The sequence below is a fragment of the Centroberyx affinis genome, unplaced genomic scaffold, assembly GCF_046629955.1.
Source record: "Centroberyx affinis isolate AG114_WGS23_722 - 3 ecotype Tasmania unplaced genomic scaffold, CSIRO-AGI_Caff_v1 ptg000225l_1, whole genome shotgun sequence".
Lineage (NCBI taxonomy): Eukaryota > Metazoa > Chordata > Actinopteri > Beryciformes > Berycidae > Centroberyx > Centroberyx affinis.
This window is the reverse complement of record NW_027278912.1, coordinates 132,579-145,961: the sequence shown is the minus strand read 5'-3', so window position 1 is coordinate 145,961 and position 13,383 is coordinate 132,579. Positions and strand designations below refer to the sequence as shown.

General features: G+C 43.0%; 1 protein-coding gene across 1 annotated transcript in view; it reads right to left on the bottom strand.

Annotated features, from left to right (window-relative positions):
- Window positions 1–5,078: 5,078 nt before the first annotated feature.
- Window positions 5,079–13,383, bottom strand: part of LOC139663476 (histone-lysine N-methyltransferase SETD5-like) — a 32,367-nt gene continuing 24,062 nt past the window's right edge. The window contains exons 18-24 of the mRNA XM_071542160.1: window positions 13,090–13,319; window positions 12,802–12,858; window positions 12,174–12,659; window positions 9,163–9,482; window positions 8,892–9,010; window positions 8,319–8,407; window positions 5,079–7,899 (exon numbers count right to left, since the gene is read on the bottom strand). Of these exons, the coding sequence (XP_071398261.1) occupies window positions 7,336–7,899; window positions 8,319–8,407; window positions 8,892–9,010; window positions 9,163–9,482; window positions 12,174–12,659; window positions 12,802–12,858; window positions 13,090–13,319 (1,865 nt within the window). The 3' untranslated portion in view covers window positions 5,079–7,335. The remainder of the gene's footprint in view (window positions 7,900–8,318; window positions 8,408–8,891; window positions 9,011–9,162; window positions 9,483–12,173; window positions 12,660–12,801; window positions 12,859–13,089; window positions 13,320–13,383) is intronic.

Genomic DNA, 13,383 nt, shown 5'->3' with positions numbered 1-13,383 from the left:
TTAAATGTATTAACCAATACATTAACCAATACATTTTTAAACATGGTTTCCTATTGGGCAAATAGAGGATAGAGGCATATGGATTTAGATACTACATCAACAATATAATTTTTTGCAATTGTACTGTTAACTATTTATGTAGCTAGTGTCATTCTATTGGGGTAATTTAGATTGAGACATTTTATGTAGCACAAGCCTAAATGTTTGATATCACATACCTAAACACATAGGTCTATATCTTATCATTTATCATTGTATAATTTATTTAATTTATTATTTATTTAAGTTGATTTTCTATGAATTTTAATTGTTTGACTGATAGTGGTTAATAAAGTAAAATAATATGGCAGCACGCCAGAAAATCAGTGGTAAAATCATGGCTTTCCCGTCGGGTCAGTGCTACAGGAACTCCGGTTAAACAACAACTCAGGCTTAGCCTGACAGTTAGCCTGCACGGACCAGGTTAGTTTCCCAGCATAAGTTGCCATAGTAACTGAGCTTGAACTATGTTGAATTTGCTTTATGGAACCAAATCAACTGAAAGTGAGTCAGACTAACCGAAAGAAGCCTGGCTTATTTGGTAAACCCGCTTTATGGAACAGGGCTCAGGTCTGCTTACTGTTCCAGGGTCAGAACAAAGCATGGAGAAGCAGCTTTTCGTTTTTATGCTTCTCATACCTGGAACAAACTTCCAGAACATCTGCGGTCTGCCTCCACTTTACAACCTTTTAAATCAGGGCTTAAAACGTTTCTGTTCACCATGGATTTTTAAGAAATCTAGGGCAACATTTTTTATTACTCTGTAAAGCACTTTGAATTGCCTCAGTGTATGAAATGTGCTATACAAATAAAGCTGCCTTGCCTTGCCTAAATCTAGGTGAAGGAAATGGGATGTAGTGGTAAATAAAAAAGGAGAGTAAACTATAACCTCCAGGCAGTGAGGCAAACAACCACCAATAGAAACAAAAATCAATTATATTCTTAGCGATGCGTTCATTCATGCTTCCTCTCACCTTAAAAGATCCCATGTTCATATGATTATCAGTGTGATACTACTTAATATGATGTCTACTATGAATTTATGTCATAAAGATATAAGTCTGGGCCGGTTTACCCTGCATTACATCCCTGGAATTAATACAATTTATTAATCATCAAGACATAGAATAATCATAATAATTAACACAGAGAACCAATATCGTACCTTTCTTTCATAATGCATCCAGAGACTTCTTCACCAGCAGAGCTCGATGCTCCCCTCTAGTGGACCTGGAGAGTACTGATGCTGTGTAGAACAGGACGTTCATGTTGTGTTTAATGTGCAGTACTGAGAAATGGTCAGGAATCTATTTGGAAGCCATCTCTAAAGACAAAAAATCAGGGAGCATTCAGGACCAAGGTATGGTAATTATTTATTGTGAATTTTGTTGTTTCTACTTTATTAATTAGGGGAGACTGGGGATGATTGTAACACTTTTTGTCTCAGTCCCTATAACTCAGAGTTTTGGTGTTAGATCTCAAATTTTGACACAAAGTGCCCACATCTGTCTGCTACAAATAGCAGTCACAATCATGAAGTGATGTCAACTACAAGGAGTTCCATTGTTACAACCTACCCCAATACTGGGGTAAGTTGTTACCACCTACACCAATACTGGGGTAAGTTGTAACAAGAGGAAAGAAGCTAAATTTGAGCCCAGACTATACAATTTGCATTAGAACAGCTCTAATGAAGAATGTATGACATTAAAGAACAACATGACTGTCAGTTTGTGTGTGTGTGTGTGTCTTTGACTACACTGATCCTTTTGAACTGAACCATTTTAACATCTCTTAACTGTGCATGCATGTGTATGGGTTGTCTTTTTAACAAAATTAACAGAAATCTCAGTTAATTAAACTTAAATCTTAAGTCAATCAAAACTTAATTGACTTGAAATGTGCTGCTCCATCATGTGACTGTTAAATCTGAGTCACAGTAACACTTTTTTCAACAGTGCTACAACTATCCCCACCCCTGTCAGCCATTATATTTCTAGCTGTTGTAGAATGGTGGTTTGAGATTAGCATGGATGGAATGCATCACATTTTACTTGAAAGACTGCTGTTTCATCTAATAGAAATTCTATCATTTTAACATCAAGACTATCAGTGCTAATCAAAATATAAACTTGGATCAAAAAAAATACTTTCTCACCTCAAAATCAGTTTTTTGTCTGTAAAATCTGCAGCTTTGCTTACAGCCATGAAACTGCACAAGTAAGATCAGGAATGAAGCGGGTGGGGGTGGCTGTATTGCATTCTGGTTTGTTGAAGCTACTTTGGGTGGAGAAACTGGTCTCTCTTCCTGTTCTACGATGGTTTTCTCCCTGTGTGATCGATAGAAATTAGCTGCCAATAGCTGTTTTTTAAAGTGTTAAATTGTTTTAGGGTGGATTTTTCCTTTAACTGGCCACCCCTTGCAGATGTTTCTTGTGATGGGAGGAGCTAACATCACCTCCAGAGGGCTCAACAGTGAATTTCGGTGTCCTAGATCCACCCCGATCTACACCTAAACTTAACCTACACTCCATCAGGCTACATCACACTGGGCTATAGAACAGTGAAGGCTGATATATCAGGCTGACAATCAGTGGCGGACTCAGGCTGTTTGAAGGGCAGGGGTGAAAAAATAAAAAGGGCACCTACTGCACGACATGGGGCCCCACCAGCGCGCAAAAAGCTATGATGCATCATGTATGATGAAATAGTCTTCATCCTTGATTAAGATTAACATTATGTTATTAGGCGATCCAGATTAAAAGTATAACCACACCTCTATGATAAAAACACACAGGGAACTATAAAGCTCAAACCTTCACAAACACCTCCGAAGTAAAACACAGTAACTACATCTTAGAAGGTTACTTTGCAACTTGAATATAGTCTTTTGTTGTGCAAAAAAATATCATGCCACAGAAAAGCATTAAGTATTAGCCCACTGTAAGAGATTATAGGCTATGCCACAAAGTCACTATACACTCACCGCTGACACACTAAGTGCCAAAAAGAATATAGTGATTTTTCGTTAGTGATGCAAAATAAAATGGTGAATAAAAAGAATACATGAAAATTGCACTCACATAGGCTATAGTCTATCACCACTAACCATTATCACCTTCAAAATAACAAGAAAGCTACCAACTCCATAATCCCAAAATGTAATGTTACAACTCCAGTATGGTAGGAGAATGAAGGGTGAGGGGAGACAACATAAACATGATCATTGTGATGGTGAAATAGGACAAATGACTAAGCAGGAGGACAGAAACACACTGATATGTAAGAGTATAGTGAAATATTGTTTAGTGTTAGTTCTTTTGCAGGTAGTTGCAATATTCACAATTCACATTAGGGGTGTTCAAACCCTGAGGAAAACAAGGAGCCAGAGGGATGCCAAATCAAAGTAAGGAACAAAAGCAAACCAGCACTAACTCAAAAGGAGAGGTCTAACTCACTATCTAAAGAAAATAACATTGAAACAAAAACCTACTCCTGGCTGTCTGCTGTAACTAACTAAACAAAACATACAGAGGGTGACATCCACTCCTAACCTAGTGGAATAACATGACTTCACTATGTGTTGGCAAGTGTAGGGCCCCTTACCTGCTCCAGTTTTCCTATTATATACACAAACATAAGGATTGGCCTTAATTACAGAAATTTAAATAAAGAGAAATGGCCATGAGCTCCCAACAAACACAACAGGCCAACAGCAGGCAGAGAGCAGAGAAGACGTTCCAGGAAGTTCCAGGGCTTTCTAAAACGTCAAGGAGGCCACTGATTGGTTGCTGCTGATTGACACCTCCTTCCTTTGCACTGGACACCAAACCGGGGACCTGGGAGAACAAGTAGAGGGGAGAGAGAGACCGAGAGGGAGAAACAAAAGACAACCCTCCAACATAACACCTACAAAATACAAGGAACGTAACAGTAAACAGTTAGACTTATAGGCCAGGGAAGGATTTTTACACTTATGCTTGATTTCCAAATTGATTCCACTGGTTGGCATAGAATCAGCTAAGCAAGGTACCTGTTTAGTTAGCTCTTTAGCTAGGCATCTAGGCTAAAACGTGATACAGCTATCTATAAAAGCACTTGCAATGTACATACATGAGTATTTAGAAATGCATCATTGGTAAAACTCAATCTTTACAACTTCAAAGAAAGCTTGCTGTATTACCTACCTCACACACTGTAGTAGGATGTCAGGGTTACAGCTCAGACTGTATTAAGCCCCCTCTGACATCTGAACATTCTAGAGGGGGTGTGGCTAAAACTGAAAACTTACATGGATGGAATAGATGGAAGTTTTTAACAATGGGAATGAGTATTTTAAACTTTATGGTGTCATCGTTGGCAACAATTTACTTTGTCTTTTACTTTCAAATACAGTTAACCTAACATAATCTAAGTGTTTTCTCACTTGGAAGGGCATCTAAGAGGGCACTTCATGAGTTTTTCATCAGAAAAGGCACCTGTAGGGAACCTCAAGTTTATCCCATTTTTAGACTATTGTAAGGGCATCTTATAGGCCACTGCATCACATTTTCTCCACCAGAAGGGCACTCATTAAGGGCACTCTAGAGGGCACATCATCATAAGTTATTGCATGAAGGGGCACCCTAGAGGGCACTCAATAATTTTTTTTCCCCATGTGAAGGGCAGCCAATAGGGCACTTCCTCTCCTTTTCACCACTCTAGTGACACTTTTTCAACCATGGGGGCACACCTGTGGTATGATGGAGGTTCCTCCCTCACCACAGCTACATGAAATGTCTGTAAAACCTACAGTGAGATTTGATTTTCTTTGCACATTTTATTCCTTAATGTAAAGTATTTTTTTGTGTAGATTCATTCTTCACGTAAAGCAGTAATGTATCCCAAAAGATAAATGGAGCGCTTTCCCGGTTAGTTCAGATACTTACAAACCATACTGAAATGTGAAGGTCTGCCCGCATCCATGCCCGTCCACTCAAATGAAACATCAAAATGGCAGTTTTCAAAATACATTACCATCATGATTATTTTATTATCAAAATGCATTACATCTCTTTTGCTTCTTAAATCTTTTGGAGGGGGGGAGAAAAAAAAAAATCGAAGTAGTTACACCTATGCTCTGTGTGAAAATAAAACAAAAACCAACAAAATCTGATCTTTACAAAAAAAAAAAAAAAAAAAAAAAATGAAGTGTCCGGTTTTTGGAGGAACCCAGGAACAGACCCGATGATTAGCGTCCAACCACCTGACAAAAGTTGGTCGCTCAGACCCCAAAACAAATATCATGCGGTAAATTTAGTGTACTATATTTTTCTCCGTACAAGTCTCTATAACACATTTTCTTTCTATACAAAGTACACATATTCATACATATTGTCGTATTGTGTCATTTAAGGTTGTATTTCTTTCATTTTAAGGTGCTGGTTAAAATTTTGGGTCACAATTTTTTTTTTTTTCAATTATTCTGAAGTCTTTCTGTCGGTCAAACATTCATGTAACATGTGAGTACCCTTCTGTCTGTGGGTGGATGGGGTGGGGGTGGGGGTGGGGGGGGGGCAGGGAGGAGGGGGGGTGGGGGTGGGGTTTAAAGGTCAGGCGTCCAGTCAGGTGACCAGTCCCTCGGTCTTTGAAGTTGTTTTCCATGCAAAAATCCAGCGTTTGCCCCGGTACAACATCCCCGGTCCAAACTACAAAAAAAAAAAAAAAAAAGGAAGAGGAGAGAGCGACTCCCACCACGCTTCAGCTATCAGTTTAACGTTGTGTTGAGGTTCTGCTGCAGCGCTCATGGCACACGACTCAATAACTTATTCTGTCACCTCTTTTCCTTACAATTCAGTTGGTGAGGATCTTATTGAGGAAAAAAAAAAAAAAAAAAAAAAAAGGGATTACAGCATTCTGTGGAAAGGGAAACTTTGTGAAGCAGCTCTCGCATAAAAATAAGGAGAACACAGCAGCTTTTTATTATCTTGTTTTTATATACCGTCCATACCATCCCACACCATCCCACAGAAACCTCCCTTCCCCCATTTTGTGGTATACGGAATGCAAGGATTGGTCAGAAAAAATACTCATATAAATTTTCAAAAAAAATTTATATATAAAATCCATACAGGATTCAAAATAAATGAGACAAACCCAACAACGGAGTAATAAAGTCAGATTATTAGCTTCTCAATTTGTTCCTGCATTCCACGATAAAATATCTGTATGATCAGGATGCAATTTGGAGGACAATAAACGGATTCAAAATGATGTAATGACGAGATGAATGCAGCCGTTTGTGGGGAACATAACTGGATTTCAAATTTATTGGAAAAACAAGACTGCAGCACCATGAATCATAAGACCTGTATGTCTCAAGTACAATATCGGAAAAACCTACAGTGACGTAGTACTAAAGTGAAATCAAAACAGTCGAGTGGGGATGAAAGAACAGAAGAGGAGAAAATGGAACAGAAAAAAAATTAATCAATGAACATCAGAAAAGATGGAGAACCTTGAGAAAAAGGCTGTTTTTTTTATGCTTTTGGAGACACAAAAGCTGGTAATCATATGGAATGATCCTATCCGGGGAGCTCCTGTCCTCCCCGCCTGTCAAATGCATCTTTATAACGGATGATCAACACATCAACTTGCACCGTTTCCCCTTTCCAAATGAAACACTTATTTACTGACAGACTCGGCTGCTCGCCAAATCAAAAAAGTAACCTTGGAAAAAAATAAAATAAAAATAAAACAACTCTTGCTTTGAGTTACATCTGCATCGCAGCATTTATCCGACCTGGGTACCGAGACGACGGGTACGCTTTTTTTTTTTTTTTATAACTTTGTACAGATATTTGTGTAGAAGTTTTTACTTTCCAACGTTACGTAGCCTGTTTGCACAGTCCGACACATCAGGAAACACTGGGGGCAATTTCAAGTTACATGTGATTTCTCTATTTTTCAGAATGTGTCTTTTTTTCTTCTTTTTTTTTTCCAAATCGCTTCTTTCCACTGATTCCTTAATGATGTCCAAAGTCAATGATTAGCTTTGTGCAGAATGCAGTAATTTGTTTTTCTGAAAATAAAGAAAGAAAAGACAGAAAATAAGAAAAAGGAGAAATCCATACAAGAAGTCCTTGCTCCTCTTAGGTCTGTACATTTCCCCTCCCCGAACTCCCTGAGCCCCATTTCACCACAGGTTTAGGGGTTGAGGAGGTACGCAGCTTCATACACACAAACACGCTCACATGCACACACTGACTCACTCTCTCTTTCTCTCTCACACACACACACACACACTTGAACAAGGTCCTAAAAGCTTCCTGACTGTGTCCTTACTCCTGATCCCTGGAGGGGGGGGTGCTGGAACTGACTGAGGCTCGTCCCTCGCTGTGGGTAGTGTGTGGGTCCGGAGGCCGACAGGAGCCTGGGGCCGGCCTGCAGCGCCGCCTGGCCCGGGCTGCCCGACTTGAGGCTGCGAGACGCCTGCTGCTGGCTCAGTCTGGAGGCCTGGGCGCCCGAGTCTATTTTAGTCTGCCCGTGGGCCCTGGATCCCGGGGTGGGAGACCCCACCAAGCCGCTGCTGTTCAAAAGGCTAGCTTTTAAGTGGCTGCCGCTATAGCCGTGGCCTCCGTCCGTGTTGCCACTCTGCTGGTGTAGAGAGCCCCCTGGTGGCCTGGAGTCTGAGGAGGAGGAGGTAGGGGCGTGACTGGGGTAGGAGGATGGGGGGTGGTCCTGGGACAGGCCGGGGTGGGAGGAGGAGAGGCGGGGGAAGAAACTCTGGCCTGAGGAGGGACTGTAGGAACCCCGGAATGGAGAGTTGGAGGTCTGCTGGAGGAAGGATGGGCTGTCTGTCTGCCGGTGGGTTTCTGACGACTGAACACAAACATACAGAAACACATTTACTACTCCGTGACACCATGAGCCCTTTACACCTGGCATCATCTGTGGTCGGACTTCATCAGATCCAATCCAAGACATGACATTTAAATGCTAATGTCAAAAATAAATATATTGTTAAACTAGATCAAATAAAGTCATACAGGCTATTTGTGATTGACGTAAATTTAGACCTGTCACAAATCAGAATCGCATCACTTTTGAGTTTTCAATTAAGTTGGTGGGTAGCGCTAGATAAACAGCGTTGACCGATACCGCCATTGCCTGGCATTCAAAAGTTTGCGAGCACTAGTAGCCTAGATCCTGTAAGTCTAACTTTTTTAATTCAAATGGACATCAGAAATTGGTTAGCAAAAAAGAATAATAAAACTCCTCATGAAAACCATGCAGCCTACCTGGTGTGAGTACACAGAGGGACTGTATCTGTGTGGACTCTTCATGGGAGAGGCCATGGACGCTGCCTGGATCTCATATCGATCTGCATCTGGAAAGCACAGGAAGGAAGATCAACTACAGGACAGGCTAAAGCGTGTCAGGTCTGAAACTAAACCACTGAAATCAACATTGATGACTTAGCATGAGCCTTTATGTGTTTGCAGACTATCTTGTATATACTGTAAATTTGCATGGTTTTTCTTCATCTTCACATTATTTCTAATGTTATATATTGCAGATATCTTGGTATTTTAGATTTTTCATTGACATTTATTTCTCTTACCATGTTCTACTTCTGTTATTTTGCATACATGCTGTAATTAATACATTGTCATTCACCGACTTTTCATTCATATATTTTAACTCATATGTTGTAGCGTTGCAATCGTCCGTTGCACTATATTTAACACCCCACCCCCCCAGACCACATTTGCACTTATATCCCGTTTTCCGGTATATCTTATCTGCTGCAGCATCTACCCAATTTCTCCACAGGGATCATTTAAGTTTCATCTAGTCTAATCTCTCCATACCAGGTTCCTTGTCAGGTTCACTCCTCTTTAAAATGCGATCCATCTTGATGCTTCCTCGCAGCACTCGCTCCAGCACCCCCTGGCCTTCCCTTAGACGTTCAACGCTGGTGGGAACCATCCTGGAGGAAACCAAACACGCTAAACATTACTTACCAGACACTCAACTGTGGTTGGGAATAAATCATGCCTCACACAAATCAAGGCTACCGTCAGATAAACTTTTATATAGAGGGCTTTCAGGTGATGTAATGCGCCATGTAATGCCTCTCACCAGTGGCTGCTGCTCTCCTGGGCTCTGGGCTGCACTGCTGAGGCCTGGTGGTCTGGGGGGCTGACCTCCTCTATCTGGGGGATGGAGGAGGAGGTGTGGGCCGGGGAGGAGAAGGAGCTGTGCGGGGAGGCTGGGGGCTGCAGCTGGTGGTGGGGATGGGGAAGGGGATGGGGATGGGGATGATGGGAGTCCTGGCTGTAGTGGGAGCCGGGTCGAGTGGGGGTGCCGCCCAGGGAGGAGCCGCTGCCGCCGCCGCCGCCGCCGGGCTCCAGATCTCGGCCGCTGCCCTGCTTCCTCTTACGGTACTCCAGCAAAGACACCTGAGGAGGCAGAGGGAGGGAGAGCAGCGGCATCAGCCGTCTGGAGTTGGAGGACTGACACGCAGTCTGTTGTCCGGGCCGAACATACACCTTCATGTCATTTACACCGATACTGGACCCCTGGCTGCATTGCATCACATCACATCATTCACCAAAACTGTACTGAGTGATGGGCAGACTGCATGCACCACGCCAACTATTAGAGGACTCACCTGGAAAAAGCGTTTACATTCACCCAATGTGACATAAAGAAAAACACACCTCAAATACCATGGAAATGACCTTTTGATGTGAAAATGACATTGTATGCAACCATTTTTTGGCATTCTGTGAGCATACTTAGTCTTGTCCCACATATCAGATAAAACTCTTTATTCTTTATGCATTGTTAGTAACATAATCTTAAGCTTTGGCCAAATAGCAGGCAACTTTAAATCCATCACACCATGATGCAACCACTTTGAAACAAAAACTACACACACACTCAAAAACACCCAAGTCAAGTACACACATACAGTATACACACCCACACTATAAACAATGAGAATGAGAGAGCTCATCCCAGCTGTCATGTCATCATGGCACAGAGAAGAGGCTTGTGGGAACAGAGGAGGATATATGAAGGAGATGGCAGAGCAGGATGGGTGACCACACAGTCAGATACTGAGATGGATGGCCACCTGAACCTCTGGAATAAGATTAAGTTTAGGGCAGAAGGCAGCTGTACTGTCATGAGGACTGGGATTCTGAGTCCGAAATTACCACCCACCCAGTACCAAATGGCGATACATTTTCTTTGCCAGATAAATCAATAAGGGTCTCCCGCCACACTGGCCCTTAACTTTTTGACGTATTAACATTTGAATGTCTCAGTTATATACAGTCTCTGGTCTTTGCCTGTTCTCAAAGTTTGTCCCTGCTTGCCACTGCACACTTTCTGACTGTGAGCCAAGCAAATCAAAACAGAACAATGGCTCTGTATCAAACTGCCCCGATTGGCCGACTAGATGTAAACTAGCCTAAGTTTAGTTGAAACTTAATATTTCCACGTGGTAATGAATTACAAACTTGATCCACTGTAAAGTGAGCAAATTAAAATTGAAACTAAACCTCTTTATTGAATGTTTCACACAGCACCTGATTCTATACACAAAGTAACACTGAAGATGGATAGGGTGACATATTTTCATTAAAAATGCATATTAATTATTTTGGCAGGTAAAAATTATTCTAGGCAAGTAATTTATTTTTAGTTTACCAGCCCTTGGCAGATGAGCCAAAACATTAATATTGTAATGAGGACTGACCTTAGTATATTTATCAGATCTAATGAGCACCTGCTGAGGCAGCAGGATCTGAGGGCTAGAAGAGCATCCATGTTTGGCTCTTTAGATGTCTTCTCTTGAATATCTGGCTTGGTTTCTCTGATATGGGTTGATCACTTTTTAGTGACCATTTCAATTAAGTGCAATCCATTATTTCTACCTTCCAACTTTCAGAAGACTACATGTTGGGACCAGGTGCATAAACATGGCAGCTTGGTTTAACATTATCCATCCAATGGTGCAGAGCATCACTCTTGCTGGTTCAGGAACGCTGGACGTGTGTTGTACTGGCAAATTAATACTACGGAAACCAAATAACTATAATAATTCCAGGAGGTGGCAATTTGTATGCACTTGATCCATTCACCCTGGGCCCCGGGACTTTCCTATGGTGCCTTGTGACATGGCATGGTTTTCTGCTGTGAAACACATTGGCAAGTTCAGAGTTGCTAAAGGTGAAGGCTGGATGGACCAATGACCACACACAGGAAAGAGCCATGGATGAGATGGAGCAAAGACAAATGGGCTTCATCTCAATGCCCACATGAGAATTCATGAACCATCGGTCTCTTGTGTTGGAGGCAATGGATGAACCTTAACACACTTCATGACAGGTGGACTGAATTTGATTAAAATGGTATAATAAATTAAAATTCCTGCTCAAAACTATAGAATAATAGTTTAATGTAGGTTTTGAGGAGGGGGGAAGGGGGCGGAGCTGTAGGAGCGTGGGGTGGGTGTTGTATGCAGATGCAAAAACAATATTTACATGCACACTTCTAAAGATGTAGTTGTAGGGAGAATATTCACCATATTTTGTACTGGCTTGTATTCACTTCTTACAGCTATAGCCTGGTAATCTGGCTTCCCTGTCAGCAGACTAATGGTATGCTGGTTGGCCCTCTGCCTTGGAAGAAAAGTGGAAGAGAGACTTGGCAAAAAGTTTCAAGGAGCAGTGAGGAGGAGGAAGGGGGAGTGAGGGAGAGGAGGGGGAGGGAAGGGGGAGCAAGGGTCAAAGCTACAGAGTCGAAATCATTTCAGATATACACTCAAAAAATTGGTCAAATATGTCTCTTTACATGCCTTTCGCTTTTGGTTTTGACCAACTGACACAACGGACCAATTGATATATTAAACACAAAATAAACGGACAAGCACACAGAGCAAGGGAAAGAGCACGTCATGAGGTTTGGCTTTTCAATTTGCACATATCACACTCAGAATCATTCCAGCCTGAGGAGAACAGATGAAACTGCTGAAGCTTTACCTGAAAAAATTACTTCTTGTGATCAAATCAGTCGTCACACCTTATTCACTAGTGCCATTCTACCAACACAATGGTATCATTAAGAGCTGGAGGACTTGCCTTCTTCTTTTGCGGTGGGTTGCTGGTGTGAGGAGGCGTGCCGCTGTCTGGGTAGCCTCCCCCATAATGAGGCTCGCCGTAGGGTGACATGGAGCCGGGGCCCACTTCCCCCAGCAGCCCCTGACCACTCATGGAGCTGTAGAAGGACTCTCCTGGGGAGAACCCGCCCTCCGACTGGGAGAGGCGCCGGTCGGTGGCCGCGGGGTTCCCCAGGTTGGCGTTGAGGGGCGAGCAGGTGTATATGAGGTTGAACTCTGTCCTGAAGGCCTGCTCCCTGCTCTGAGGGGCCGGGTCCGAGGGGGGGCAGGACGCTGGGGTGAGGGAGCTGGCGCCTACAGAGGCCGGGCCCTGGGACTCGTGGCCCGGAGGCCCTCCGGACAGGGAGAAGTCATCCGAGGTCATGGCCACGGGGCTCTCTAAGCTGGAGGGGAGAGAGAGGTCCGGGAACTGGGGCCGCGGAACGTCAAAGTCTGTCCGCAGACAAGGCTGAGGGTGGAGACAGAAAGGACAGAAACAGAGGGAGAGGAAGAAATGGAATTAGACAGATAGATGTAACAATATACAGCAGTTGTTCAGCAGCATTTACCCAGTGTTATTTTAATTTAGTGGTGGAAAAATGTGAGCCTACCTCAGGAGAGATGGACTCCGGTCGGTGGACAGGAGACGCCTCAGGGGATGATATGTTCTAGAGGTGAAGGGAAAGTCAGTTAGATAATTCATTGTCCAACACACAGGGCATCCCATATATTGATTATATGTGGGTAGCCTATCCACCTAAATTAACTGTAAATTAAATTATTCATTTCGGGTGCTGTGATGCACTACGCAGGCATTCCAACCTGGCATTTATTGTCAATGTAGTTTATCAAAAGGCACATAGGTACATAATGAGTAGTATAACTAGCAGTGTGTTTACCTCGAATTGCAGCGGTGTGTTGCAGCGGCTGGTGGGCAGCGAGGGCATGGGTGAGTACGCCAGGCCGTTGGGCAGCAGGGAGCCACATGAGGTGTTGAGCAGCGGGTGGAGGGGGTCTTCGGGGAGCGGTGGTGTGATGGGCGACAGCGGGCGCAGCAGGTGGTCCGAGGGTGCCGGCGTCATCTCTAGCGTGTACTTGGACCGGCGCTTCTTGAAGGGCGCGTTGACCTCTGCGATAGAAAAAATGGGAACGGAGAAAGAACGCAAGTGAGGAGTTATTGGCCGTGAAAAGTC